At 35.6% G+C, this 13,628-nt stretch overlaps 1 protein-coding gene across 50 annotated transcripts in view; it reads left to right on the top strand.

The window, feature by feature from the left end:
- Positions 1 to 13,628, top strand: part of RIMS1 (regulating synaptic membrane exocytosis 1) — a 409,384-nt gene that overhangs the window by 253,543 nt on the left and 142,213 nt on the right. For 41 of the 50 annotated variants that reach the window (XM_054721883.1, XM_054721881.1, XM_054721885.1 and 38 more), the window contains one exon: positions 13,263 to 13,330. In XM_054721883.1, coding sequence (XP_054577858.1) covers positions 13,263 to 13,330 — 68 coding nt within the window. Of the gene's footprint in view, positions 1 to 4,041; positions 4,073 to 13,262; positions 13,331 to 13,628 lie in introns of those variants that run through there. The other 9 variants (XM_054721898.1, XM_054721888.1, XM_028154280.2 and 6 more) reach the window with 1 other exon arrangement.

The raw sequence follows: 13,628 nt of genomic DNA on the forward strand, positions 1-13,628 counted from the left end.
ACTATTATAATCACTGTTATAATTTGATATTTCTCATTGGTCCATCCATTTCTCCAGATCATTCTTGCTGTGGTCAATAGGCCATTTTAGCTAAAATTTGGGTTGATTAAATTGGAAGTCATGTGCAGTATATGATCTTACATTGTTAAGATCATTGGACTTATTCTGTCAATCTTAAATGTGCTCATAGTTATTGAAATTACTTAATGACATTTACTGCCTTTGTGAGTGATATCTTAATTAGAAAGGTTTGGTATCAATTTATATATATCTTAATTAGAAAAGTTTGGTGTCAATTTATAAAATTTTGATATCAATTTATATATATCTTAATTAGGAAGGTTTGGTATCAATTTATCTATATCTTAATTAGAAAGGTTTGGTATCAATTTATAAAATTTGCATTAGAGAACTCAGGAAAAATTATTATTCTTAATGTTATTGAAGTAGCATTCAATATAATATTGTTAACAAATTGTTCAAAGACTAATTTCAAATTTCAGTTTTATTGTCACTGAAAATGTTAGATATCAATGCTAACAATATTGTTTTTATTTTTTTTTCATCAAATATCTGTTAATTTCACAATGTAATTCAGTTACATAACCAATCCTTCAGAAATGATAGTTTTGTTCACTTTGTTTTACTCTTACTTAAGAGACATTAATTTTAGTAAGTATCTTTAGAAGACAATTTAGCCACTGTGTGTGTAGAACATTATTTAAGGAGCAATTAACCCTCTATTTTCCATTTTTGGTACTACATTCATAAAATATCAAAAAATATAACATTCAAAGGGAGAAAATAAGATAATATTTATAGTGCATTGAATCCTTAATTTTAATACACCATAAATCTAAAGCACTATTTGATAAACTGTTCCATGTTTCTATTTTATTTTGCATTGATGAGTAATGATTTAATTTTGGAATTAAAAAATCTTAGCTTCAAATACCTCATTCTAGGTAACTGAGTTTTCCAATATACTAAACAATTGCCAGCCGGCTTGTAATTAATTTCATTTTCATTATTTTAATTAAAAAATTTCACATAGAATTGTATATTACTCTTTTTTTGTTTGTTTATTTTTAACCAGGAAGTCTGGAAAAAGGATTGCATCGTACTTTCATAAAAGTTCATGTTTCATACAATAATTTTTTTAGTTGTTGTTGTTTTAACATCAGTTATTATGTTGCCTGTTAGTACAGTTATAGTATACTCACAATATCACAGTGTTAAGGGCAGAAAGAGCCTTAACCCATTTGTTTAATTTGTTTGTTTTGTTTTTAATTATCCTATGCCCATTCTTGTGATTCTTATTGATGTCAATGTGCTTACCTGTACCGGTCCCTCAGTGTTTAGCAATGTGCATCTTCACTGGTCGTATGGGGCTCAATAACAGACCAACTCTTAGGATTGTGATTGTAAAATTATGAGTGAAAGGCTACTAGGTTTTTGAAGGAGTAAAGTCATGGACCTCAGATTTGTGATACTGGTTTTTGTTAGATGAAAACCCTTTTTCACTTACTTTCCATTCTTTGACAAGATTTACAAATAAGCTAATAAAATTTGTGTTTACCAAATTCTGCTATTTAAAAGCTATAGATAAGCTAACACCTGTACATCAGTTGTATTTTTAAGTTGTTTCCCATTGTATCAAAGATATTTTGAGATTGATGAACGAAAAAATCTAAACTTTAATGAAAATGGTTATAGTAAATATATTAAATTATGTTTTGTGTATAAACATTCAATTTTATTTTAATTCCCACTTTATAATCTACCTTAATGCTAAAAGCGACTTAAGCTAGCTACCAAATGTGAATATATAGCCATTTGAAATAAGTTAAAAGTGTGTAAAACAGTTGATGAGTAAGAACAAGGGTAGAAAATTTGGTTTCAGTTTTAACCATAAACATTCTAACACACATGCTCTGAGAAGAGTTCTATCAGTTACAAAATTTACAGCTTCCATAACATAAGAACCAGTCATTTACATACATACTTATTTTTCCTGATATTGACACCAGAAAGAAGGTTTTTCTGTGTAGTTTCACAGAGAAGATTGCAGCAGCAGCATGATCCATATGTGAGTAAATTCACCACCATTTAGTCATTTGCTAAAGGACAGTATATAATAGGAATATTGGGGGCAGTGAGGAGAAAGGGACTCTTTGGAAATGCAGTGTAAGTACAGGTGGATGGCTGTCTGGTGGTCTGGATTAATTAAGAGTTTTATAATATCTTAGTAGATTTACTGCATATCCCACACAAAGACCTCTGTAGGTATTGCTTTAAATTAAATATTTTAAAAATATTGCCCTGACCGGTTTGGCTCAGTGGATAGAGCATCGGCCTGCGGACTGAAGGGTCCCGGGTTCGATTCCGGTCAAGGGCACGTACCTTGGTTGCGGGCACATCCCCAGTGGGAGGTGTGCAGGAGGCGGCTGATCAGTGTTTCTCTCTCATCGATGTTTCTAGCTCTCTATCCCTCTCCCTTCCTCTCTGTAAAAAAATCAATAAAATATATATTTTTAAAAAATAAAAAAACAAAAATATTGAAGTACATTGTCCTAAAAAAAATGTACCCTCTGAAGTGAGCTTGGGAGTAGTTCAGTACAGCTAAGTAATTGTGGAGTCATTGATCTAATGTTAGGCAGACACACTGGGCATTAATTAGGTTTGCCATGCATTTCTGAGTAGAAGGCCCATTCTTAAGAGAGCCCCTGTGACCAAGCCACAAAATCATGTTGAGCATTTTAAGTCTAGGCCAGTGAGATGCCCTGATTTTTTAATGGAACAGGTTTTGTTATGAAAATGTAAGATGAAGATACTTTGAAATTATTATGATGAAAAGATCATTTTAGAGTGATTAATCCAAACCTTAAATATTTAGGAACTCTGGACATCTTTTCTTAAATCAGTAGGTTAATTTTTGAGCAACTTTAACTTTGTTGGCTTTATACAAAGAAGTATATATGCAATTTGCATTGGTGAATATTACTTTTTCCCCTTCATTGCTGTTTGTACTTTCTCTTACTTGAATTATCTTTCATCAGATGGAGCTGGAGCACATTTAAAGGGACTGCCTAACCTGTTATGCACTGCGGCAGAGGTTTAGACCCATGACCTTGCAGTGTTTTGCAGCCTAGTTTCTGATGGCTCTAATTTTGGTGGTTTATGAATACAGATACTTAGCATTTTTCTCTAGAGCCATGTTGAGGCATAAACATTTTTTCTCTAGAACCATGTTGAGGCATTTTTATGTCTTTGGATCTAGAGGCAGGTAGAAACTGACTTGACTTTTCTAAACTTCTATGCCTAGTGATTTCCCACTACCAGTCAAGGAATTTCCAACTTTAAAAAAGTCCTTTAATGTTTCTATAACTTACTTGTTTGCATACCCAGAATAAAACAAAGACAAAGAAACAGAAACAAAACCAAAAAGAAAGGAAATAAGCAACATTTACAGTTGCTTTGATGGAACTCTGTTTTTAAAACATCTCTTTATATTACCCAAAAAGTTTGCTAGAATAAATTTATCTTCTAATATTTTTATAGCTTAATCATATATTTTAAAGCTTAAGCAGTATCAATCCCTCATAAGTACTTCCGTTTTATTCTATATACCCTTAAATTCATCTTTATCATCATTTGACTCTTATCCTTATTATCTATATCACCAAAACCATGATAATGTATTGATCTCCATATTTTTCATTTTTATATCTTTGGATCTAGAGGCAGGTAGAAATTGACTTGACATTCAGAATTATTATTGCAAATTAATCTTATTTTGCTAACAGTGCCTGGATGTGAGGTCTGGATAAAAACTAACATTTTTCTTTATCAAAGAGATTTACATCTAGAGTGCTTTCTTATAATATATGCTGTGAACTTGCCCAGCACTACAATTTCTTTAACCTGTGGTTAACATCCAGTCCCCAAACAATGAAAACAAATAAACCCCGATTTTTTCCACAGGGTTTCCTGGCTGGTTATTCCGAGGCTTTGCACGTGACAACCTGTTCTCCCAAGTGAATGGAATTCTCAGTGTCAATGTGGAAGCCTGGTCAGTTGGAAAGTTGCAGTAAAATATTTCCCTCCTGTGTGCAGCACTTCCCAAATTCCTATTGATGAAGAGTCACTGTGTTAGAAGAAACAGAAAAGTTTCCCTAAGATCGTTAATTTTGTGATTTGCTATTCAGGGTACTTTCTTATTCTGTATATATACTCTAGGGAAGACATTTTTCAGTCATGAAGCCTCAAACCATATTTATACATGAAATTTATTCCTCTCTAAACTATTATTTGTGGAAATCATTTTGCCCTAGACTTTTCTTAGACTTTTCATCTTAGACTTTTCTTCAGATACACTGTCTTATCATTTAATACAGATAATAAATACAGTCTGGTCCAGATTTGCTGAAGACCATGAATACCCTTCTTTTGTTATTCTAAGGCACAAAAGTGTGTGTGTGTGTGTGTGCATGTGTGCGTGCGTGCATGTTTGTGTTTATGTATGCATGCGTGGTTTTTGTTTTTTTGTTGTTGTTATTGCTTGAAACTTTCAGGAACTTTCATTTACAACCACTTCTGGGTCTTGTAGCATCAGTTCACTGCAGAGCTAAAGAGTAAAGAGGTCATTGCACAGCATGGTGTTTTTGGAGTGTTTCTGAAACCTAAAGCCTCACGTAGTCTCAAAAATCTAAGTTATGTATCTCTCAAAATTAGGAAAATTTAAACTGATGACTAATGTCTACCATCTCAAATAGCTTTTTATTTCTCAATAGCCTATTTAAAGTAAGGTCATGAAATTTTCTGTTTTCCCAAAGCCCCATCATCCAGGTGACCCTAGTACATATTTAAACTTGTTATTTTTTAAGACCATCAATCTTGTTATTATTTAGATTATTTTGTTAGGACTATAAAGGACATATGAGGAAAGGAAAGAAATCTGAGGAAGTTAGGATGTTTATAACTCATTAGAATATTAATTATTAAAATGTATTCTATAGCTAATATGTATACCAAATAATTTTTAAGGTATAATATAAGCTGGTTGCAAGGAAACATTTTCAGGGGTATTCTGAGTCATCAGAAAAAAATATATAAAGGCATAAAATGGTCTACTTGTTTCCTGATTTGGAGAAATTCTGTCTGAAATATTTGGTTTATATACCACATGTATTTTGTTCTCCCACTTAAAAAATATTATATAAAAAAGAAATGACAAAATGCTTAATTTTAGATTAAGGATATGAGCTGGTCAGATTAATTATTCAGATATTTTTGGTTAGTTGTTAATCTGTATACATTTCAGTGTATAGATTGCTTGACCATAAAAGTAGCCATATTCTTATTCCCGTAGGCTTACATTGGCTTTGTGGAAATTAATAGGAATATTTATGTTACTATTTTTACATATGTTATTTCCTCATCATTTAACAATTGGAATTTTAAAAAAATATATTCATTTATTCTGAACACTTGAGCATTTGGCTTATACCAAGCCAATTAATAATTTCTACAAACAAAGTGACTTAATTATTTTTCTAAGCCCATTTCACAGCATACATATTGTGCAAAGATTACTGATTTTACCTATACTAGTTAGGATAGGTATCCTATCTAATAATAGACAAATATGCAAATTGACCATACCTCCGACACACCCACAAGCCACACCCACCATCCAATCAGAGCGAGTATGCAAATTAACCCAAACCAAGATGGCTACAGCCACAGAGAGCAAGGTTTCCTAGGTAACAGAGGAAGCCAAGCTTTCTGCCAGCCGTTGCAGGCCTAAGCCTCCACTCAAGCTACAAAGTTTCAATCATAGAAGGTAAACAAATTCAAACAAATGGCGGCAGAATGGAGCTTGAGAGAGCAGGCCAGGGTTGCCGCCGGCAACAGGGGAAGCAAAGCTTTCCACACACCCTGGCCGGGCCCACCCGCTTAAGGCAACAAAGTTTCAATTATAACCCCAACACAAATGGCTGCCGGCGGGCCTCGGAGGGAGCCCCAGGCTTGGCTCTGCTCCAGGCTACAAAGTTTCAATTGTAGAAGGAAAATAAATTCCAGATACCAGGGCATCTTCTTGGGTTGCCAGAGGGTGTGGCCGGCCTGCGAACCACCACAGGCCCCTCGCTCAGGCCGCCCCACACCCCAAGAGAAACCCCACCTGATCCGGGACGCCCTTCAGGGCAAACCAGCTGGCCCCCACACCTGTACCAGGCCTCTATCCTATCTAATAAAAGAGTATACTATGCAGATTGATCATCACTGCAACACACAATATAGCTGCCCCCATGTGGTCAAAGATCCTGCCCCCATGTGGACACAAGATGGCCACCACAAGAGGGCCAGCAGGAGAGGGCAGTTGGGAGGCACCCGGCCTGCAAGGGAGGGCAGTTGAGAAGGACCAGGCCTGCAAGGGAGGGCAGTTGGAGGTGATCAACCCTGCAGGAGAGGGCAGTTAGGGGTAACCAGGCCGGCAGAGGAGGGAAGTTGGGGGCAAACAGGCTGGCAGCAGAGTGGTTAGGGGGTGATCAGGCTGGCAGGCAGAAGCAGTTAGGGGCAATCAGGAAGGCAAGCAGGCAAGCAGTTGGGAGCCAGCAGTCCTGGATTGTGAGAGGGATGTCCGACTGCCCGTTTAGGCCCGATCCTAGGGATCGGGCCTAAACGGGCAGTCGGACATCCCTTGAGGGGTCCCAGATTGGAGAGGGTACAGGCTGGACTGAGGGACAACCCCCCTCCATGCACGAATTTCGTGCACCGGGCCTCTAGTTCAACTATAACACCATTATTTCATATTTGTAATCACAACTATGTAATTATACTATAAAATCTATTTCTAAAGTTCTTTATAATTTACAAATGTAGCATATCTCATTTAATCCTCATAAAATATTTGTGAACAAGTGGTATTATCCTCATTTTACAGGGGAGGATAAGGTTTATAGAAATGAAGGGCTATTTTCAAGAGAATTCACCTAAAATGGCAGAGTTAGTATCAGAATCACAAGTGTCGAATTTCTAATACAATGCTCTTTTTTACACAATAGTCAGTTTTCATGTTTTATAAAAAACAAAATAATTATAAGTAGCAGATAAGATACAATAATGTTAATAGAGAAATTAAAATACAACATAGTTCTCTGATTATTCAAAGTTTCAAATAAGTAAACTCTGGGGCAGAAAAAGCATCTTTTCTTAATTTTTACATCCCATTAAAATTGACAGAAATGCTTATCAGTATTATTACTGGAAATATTTTTAATATATATTTTTATATATATTATAAGTTATTTTTTTCCAAGTTGAGGCCTTATCTTTTTTTTTTTTTAATGACTTAACTCAGAGCTCAACCAGAAATATTGATTCTGAGTTCACTATAACTGTTTTGGTAGAATTCTGTGGTGGTAGGGTTGGCATTCCAAAAGTTAATTCTCAACTTCACCAAAAAGGACTTATAATCAGAAAAGTACCACCTCAACTAAATATATTAATGAAATTCTTCTTTTGGAGATAAGCTACTTATAAAAGACAGGTCTTAAAGCAAATACCTAATCTCTCCCTAGATGTAGTTCACTCTGCAGGTTCTGTTGAGCATAAATAATTTCTAAATACAAACATCTTTGACACCTCCATAATTTAATTAAAAATAGGTGATGCATTTATTTGAACCATCAAATTTATATACCGAAGAGACAGAGAGAATGTTATTGTTGGTTCTGTGGTAGAAACAGAGCATATTGTGAACAAAGGGGGATTTTGAAAGTGAAATTTCTAACATGCATTTAGAGAACTGCCACTCAAATGAATCCCTGAGGGCTGGAGATAATGTAATTCTTCCAAGGAATGACACTTTTTGTGCATGTATCCTGGGCCCAAACCGGAAATTGGGCTTTACGTTACTTAGAATTATTGAAGCGTTCTTGCTAAAGATGAATAGTTGGAGATGCATCTAGCCCTACCATCAAATTATGGAGTGACTACTGATGTGACTTTTGAATGAATTCACCAAAAAGTATTTGAGGACCAATATTTTTAGTATACTAGGAATTTAGACTGACAGTAATTCATCTGTAATTTTGCATCACTACACATAGGCTTTCACATTTCACAGATATAATGATTAAATTTAACAAGTATGTTTTCCCATTTTATTTTATTGCCTAGAAAGTAAGTCCTATTAAATAATAGTGTTTCTTATCCCTGGCAGCTAATTTAATTTAGGTGAAATTAGGCCTCTAAAACTTTGCTGCACAGCACATTATTACTGATTTATTCCAATGTTAGCTCCACTATTGTACATAACTTATGGATGGGAGTGGACACACCTTTTGTAGACATAAAAGTATCTGAAATAGTCTTCTAAAATAGGAGGAAAATATTTCAAAGTGGTATTTTCATTATATTAATGAGAAGTTAAGATTTTACCACAGTTCTTAGACTTGGATTTTAATTACTGTCTATGAAAATAATGTCCTTGTAAAATATTAAAATCAGCTAAAATGTATGTTTTTATCATGTTATAACCAAATCCATATTTATTAACTCATGTGTGCTGAACATGGTACTCTGTGTCTTAATTTGTCTCAAATTACAAACACATTCTTAGAATTGAGTTGGTTTTTGTGTATGCACTGCATAAAACATTTAACAAATCTATATTTTGTCCAGAATTTTAATTTGTTTATGTACTGTGCTATAATAAAGTAGATTAGTAGTTATTTAATTTTATTTAGTGTCAATACACATGCTTTTGTGGAGGATAAACAAAAAAAAGGAAATAAAAGAAAACCTTTTAAGAGATATAGGAAATCTGTGGGAAGGAGGATTCTTCTGATTTTCGGTCTGTGAGTGTGAGTTTTATACTTTTTTTAATGTCAACAATCTGTATTATATAGGAAGAACAATTTATTTTTTTGAGATGACAGGCAGCACTATTATGATATGTATTTGAAATTGTGGAGATTTACTATGAGGCAATCTTGTAATCAGTTTGAGTTCCTTCTGTAATCACCATTCATTATAATGATATTTTAAAAATATGCTGTGTATTTCTACTGGAGATAAAGAAGAATTCCAGATTTTCTAATATTGCAAGGCTTTAGTTTAGATAAGCTTTTCTTTACTACCTGCACATTAGATGAACATTCTACTTGGTTCAATGTGACTGTCATGAAAATTGTTAAATAGATACATAATGTATGAAATTAGATTTGTGTTTTTCTCCTTACAGATTTCATATACTCATACACACTCAATCATACATTTATGTTATTTAGAATGTATTTTTGTTCAATTGACTTTGATTGGTCTTATTGGAATCTGCTGTGCCTTGACATGAGATCATAAGATATGAAATTTAAAATCATCGAGATGCAAGTTTATGCATTGTTACATACTCTAATCATGATGACTTGAGTGTAGGGACAGCTAGTTCTCTTTGCAGAAGGCTCACATGTCATTAACTCACTTTTATTTGTGCAGTGAAAGTTGTGTGCTAATATATCGTTTAACCTATTTTTCACAAGGGGTAGGATAAAAGTCTTTCTTTAAAGAATTCACAAAAATAATGCTTAAAATTATAACACTTCATTAAACTTGGCTATTTATGAACTTGAACCATTTAGACTCAGACATTTCCTGAATCTAAGTTAATATTTATAGTAAATTTATCCCTTTATAATTATATTGAACATTAGAACCAAAATGCTTTTGTATTAATTCGTTATACCATGAATTTATCATTTTGTAGCTATGCCACTTGAAATCAATACCTTTCATCACATATTAGAAAAGTAATCCAGGAAAATGCTTTTTATTAATGACTAGAGGCCTGGTGCATGAAATTCGTGCACTTGGGGGGGGGTTGCGGGTCCATCAGCCCAGTCTGTGCGCTCTCACATTCCTAGACCCCTTGGAGGATGTCCCCTGGGGATTAGGCCTAAGCTGGCAGTCAGACATCCCTCTCACCATCTGGGGCTCTCGCAGTCCAGGACCCCTCACTCCTCACTGAGAGGATCGCACCACCGCCACTGCACTCACCAGTCATGAGCCTGGCTTCTGGCTGAGTGGCACTCCCCCTGTGGGAGCGCACTGACCACCAGGGAGCAGCTCCTGAGTTGAGCGTTTGCTCCCTGGTGGTCAGTGTGCATCATAGCAAGCAGTCGTTCTACCGTTCAGTTGATTTGCATATTAGGGTTTTATTATATAGGATATGCTAGAGTCCAAAATTTTAGGAGAAAGTTTTGTTTAGTGCTGCTTATTCCATTAATACCAAAGAGATGTGACTTATAAAGACAAGTTAGAGCAGTTAAAAAGTCAATAATATCTTCAAATTTAGTAATTACATGACAAGAAGGAACAAATATAGGTTAAAACTACATATTTAAGTTTTAGAATTTATTTTAATGGTTAGTAATGGAAAGTAGTGATAAGAAAACATTTAGAATTTGTTCAGAATGTGAAGGAAGTGTAACTGTATTCTAAAATATAAAAAATATTATTGTATGTTTTTAGTATATCCCATATAATAAAAGAGAAACATGTAAATTGACCGTACCTCTGCTATGCTCACCAGCCCATTAGGAGTGAGCATGCAAATTAACCCAACAAAGATGGCGGGCTAATTTGCATACACAGGCGCCAGGCGGAGAGCAGACCAGGAGAGCTGGCGGAGAGTGGAGTGGCCTGGAGAACTTGGCTCCCCAAGCCACCAGACAAAGAGCAAAGAGGGAGAGCTGGCTGTTTGGAGGACTTGGCAGAGCGGGAGGCCGTGGGACGGAGACAGAGCAGGAAGGAAAAACCCAGAGCATGGGGAGCACCAGGAATTCTGAGAGTAGTAGTTCTGGTAGCAGCCCCAGGACCGAAGCACCAGGAATGCTAGGAATCATAGTTCTGGTGGCAGACGGATCTCCTAGACACTAGAGCAAAGTTACCCTGGAGCAAGTTACTGTTGCGGTGGGGGATGGAGGGAAAGCAAAGGTGAGAGACATAAGTAAAATCAGAGTGTCTAGGAAAAATTAAAGGGAAGATATCCTAAAACTTCCAGGAAATCTCCACCAATGAAGCAAAGGAAAAAAAAAAAAAAAGCCTCTATTATTCTGTGAGCCTCAAACCAAACTGGGTTGGGGTCTCAGACAATTCGCTCATATGATAGCAAAGATAGACAGAAACTCCCGGATTGGAGAGGGTGCAGGTCAGGCTGAGAGACCTACCCCCCGTGCACGAATCTTCATGTACCGGGCCCCTAGTATTGACAATACTATCTATGGCTAAAATTGGGGGATATGGTTTTATTTTAACCTGCAAAATCTGTAGCATCCATATTACCACTGACAGGGTAAGGTATGAATTATTGCTGCCTGCACAGGGAAATCACCTGGCAACTATATCTGTCCCATCTAAAACCAATTAAGTTAAACTCTTCATTCAAGATCATTATCCTACAAAGCTTATAGATGATAGAATAACTTTGCTTGAAAGCAATGTTTTCATAGTAAAGAGTGCTCGGTATCATCATCAAAATGTACCAGAAACATAATCTTTTGATTATTTACATGTAAGCAAATATTCACAAGATATGTTAATCTAGATTTACTTAGGACAAATTGAGTTAAACACAGGGTTGAATCACTATATGAGAAATTGGGCCATAAGTCAGAGAAAGATCCCAAAGTTTTAGCATTGAAGTCATATTATTGAAGCATACAACAAACTTTGTTTTATTGAAGTCTTTTAAATAAGGTGGATTTTCATCAGTTTTTTTTGTTTAACCTCAAAGACTTCACAAATATATTACTTTTACCTATATGACATATTTGAAGAACATTTTTGTATTTATTTTACTATGTATAGCATTCTCCATCAACCTTTCTAAGATATCTATATATATAAAAGCCTAAGTGACCATCCGACTGTCCGACTGGTAGATATGAGGTGCACTGACCACCAGGGGGCAGATGCTCAACGCCGGAGCTGCCAAGCTGCTGTGACTTGGCAGCTGTGGTTCTCGGGTGACACACCCAGAACTAGAGAGGAGGGAGCCTGATTCCGGGGTGCATCACCTGAGAACCACCCTTTTGCAATCTGGGACCCCTTGGGGAATGTTGTAGAGCTGGTTTTGGCCGATCACCACAGGCCAGGCCGAGGGACCCCACTGATGCACGAATCTGTGCACCGGGCCTCTAGTAGTATAAAAAAGAAAGGGGAGCAGCCACTGAGAAATTGAAGTGTATGGCTTTTTAATGCTGGCGTATTTAAAATGTTTGTTTCCTATTACATTTCTTTTATAGTGTATATATCTGCAAGGCCTGTTGTCTACATAAAAAGTTTTTACTTAGGACCTTCAGAGATATCAGCCAAACATTTCCCCAGAAACCAGCTAGACATCTCATTGTTAGATGGCATGCTTTCCTCACTCTGTTAACATTTTTCTCTTTCAAGATCCACAGGGAGAAATATTTTAAGTGACTTAGTCTCATGTATGAGATGTAAAAGTTCATTTTTCTCACATGGGTTACACACTCTGGCCTTTCTTCCTATACAATTACTGAAAGAACTGATGTTTTCCAGTACTTTTTCCTTTTTTTTCTCAGATGTTTTCCTTAGCATTCTGCTTTTAAGCTAAAACAATAAAAATTAAAGGTTCATAAGTTCATTTTTACAAAATTAAGGATTGTAAAGGTCTTTTTTTTGGCTTTCGTAAAATTGGATGGTCTGTCATTTGTATGTACTCTTTTGCCAAGTTATTCTTGATATTGAATTACTCAACACCATGTCCAAAAGTATTTGTCTTGTTCTTCAGCTGATGAGGGAAGGGGATAGAGGCCAGTGAATAATTTTGAAAGATATGATATAGTTCAGAAGAGTAGAAAGGGAGACACTAAGTTTTTATCTCAATTCAGTGAATAAAATTTCAGCCAGCATCACTAGGTGGTGATGCTGTGCCTTGGTATGGAGGGGAAGTGGAGTGGATTAACCCAGTACCTTCCATACTTTTTGTGTGTGTTTCTAGCCTGATGATGACAGTATAAGAAAGCTCTCCTATAGTCTGAAGTGCTTTTGTAACACACATTCATTCCAAGGATTCAGGTCACAGCCTTTGCAATGCAGATTATCTTTCTGGGATACACACAGTCAAGATTATGATATTCGTAACTTTTATAGATTGAAGAAATTATACTTAAAATGATTAAAGCATTCTCTACTCTAAAGCATTATATTTCCTTTCTTTATTTATTGTGTAGGTGACTTGGATTATTACTGGTTGGATCCTGCCACGTGGCATAGTCGGGAAACATCACCGATTAGTTCGGTAAGCTTTCTGGGAAGTGAGAGTTTGGAATTTAGGGGTAATATGTGCTGTTTATTGTCCTTTGCTGATATGTGATAGATAGTAATCTTATTCTGCTCCATTATACATTTTATGAGAGCAAACATTGATTTCATTTAAGACAGAACAGTTTTGAATAAAAAAGTCATCACTGAATAATTATAAAAATGTTTAAATAAAAAGGAATCATTAAATGATGACTGGAAATCAGATGTTATTTGGTTAAATATATCAAAATTCACAATACAACTCAAAATACAGAATCAGTTTCTCTATATAA

Source organism: Eptesicus fuscus, chromosome 10, assembly GCF_027574615.1.
Source record: "Eptesicus fuscus isolate TK198812 chromosome 10, DD_ASM_mEF_20220401, whole genome shotgun sequence".
In the NCBI taxonomy this organism is placed as follows: Eukaryota; Metazoa; Chordata; class Mammalia; order Chiroptera; family Vespertilionidae; genus Eptesicus; species Eptesicus fuscus.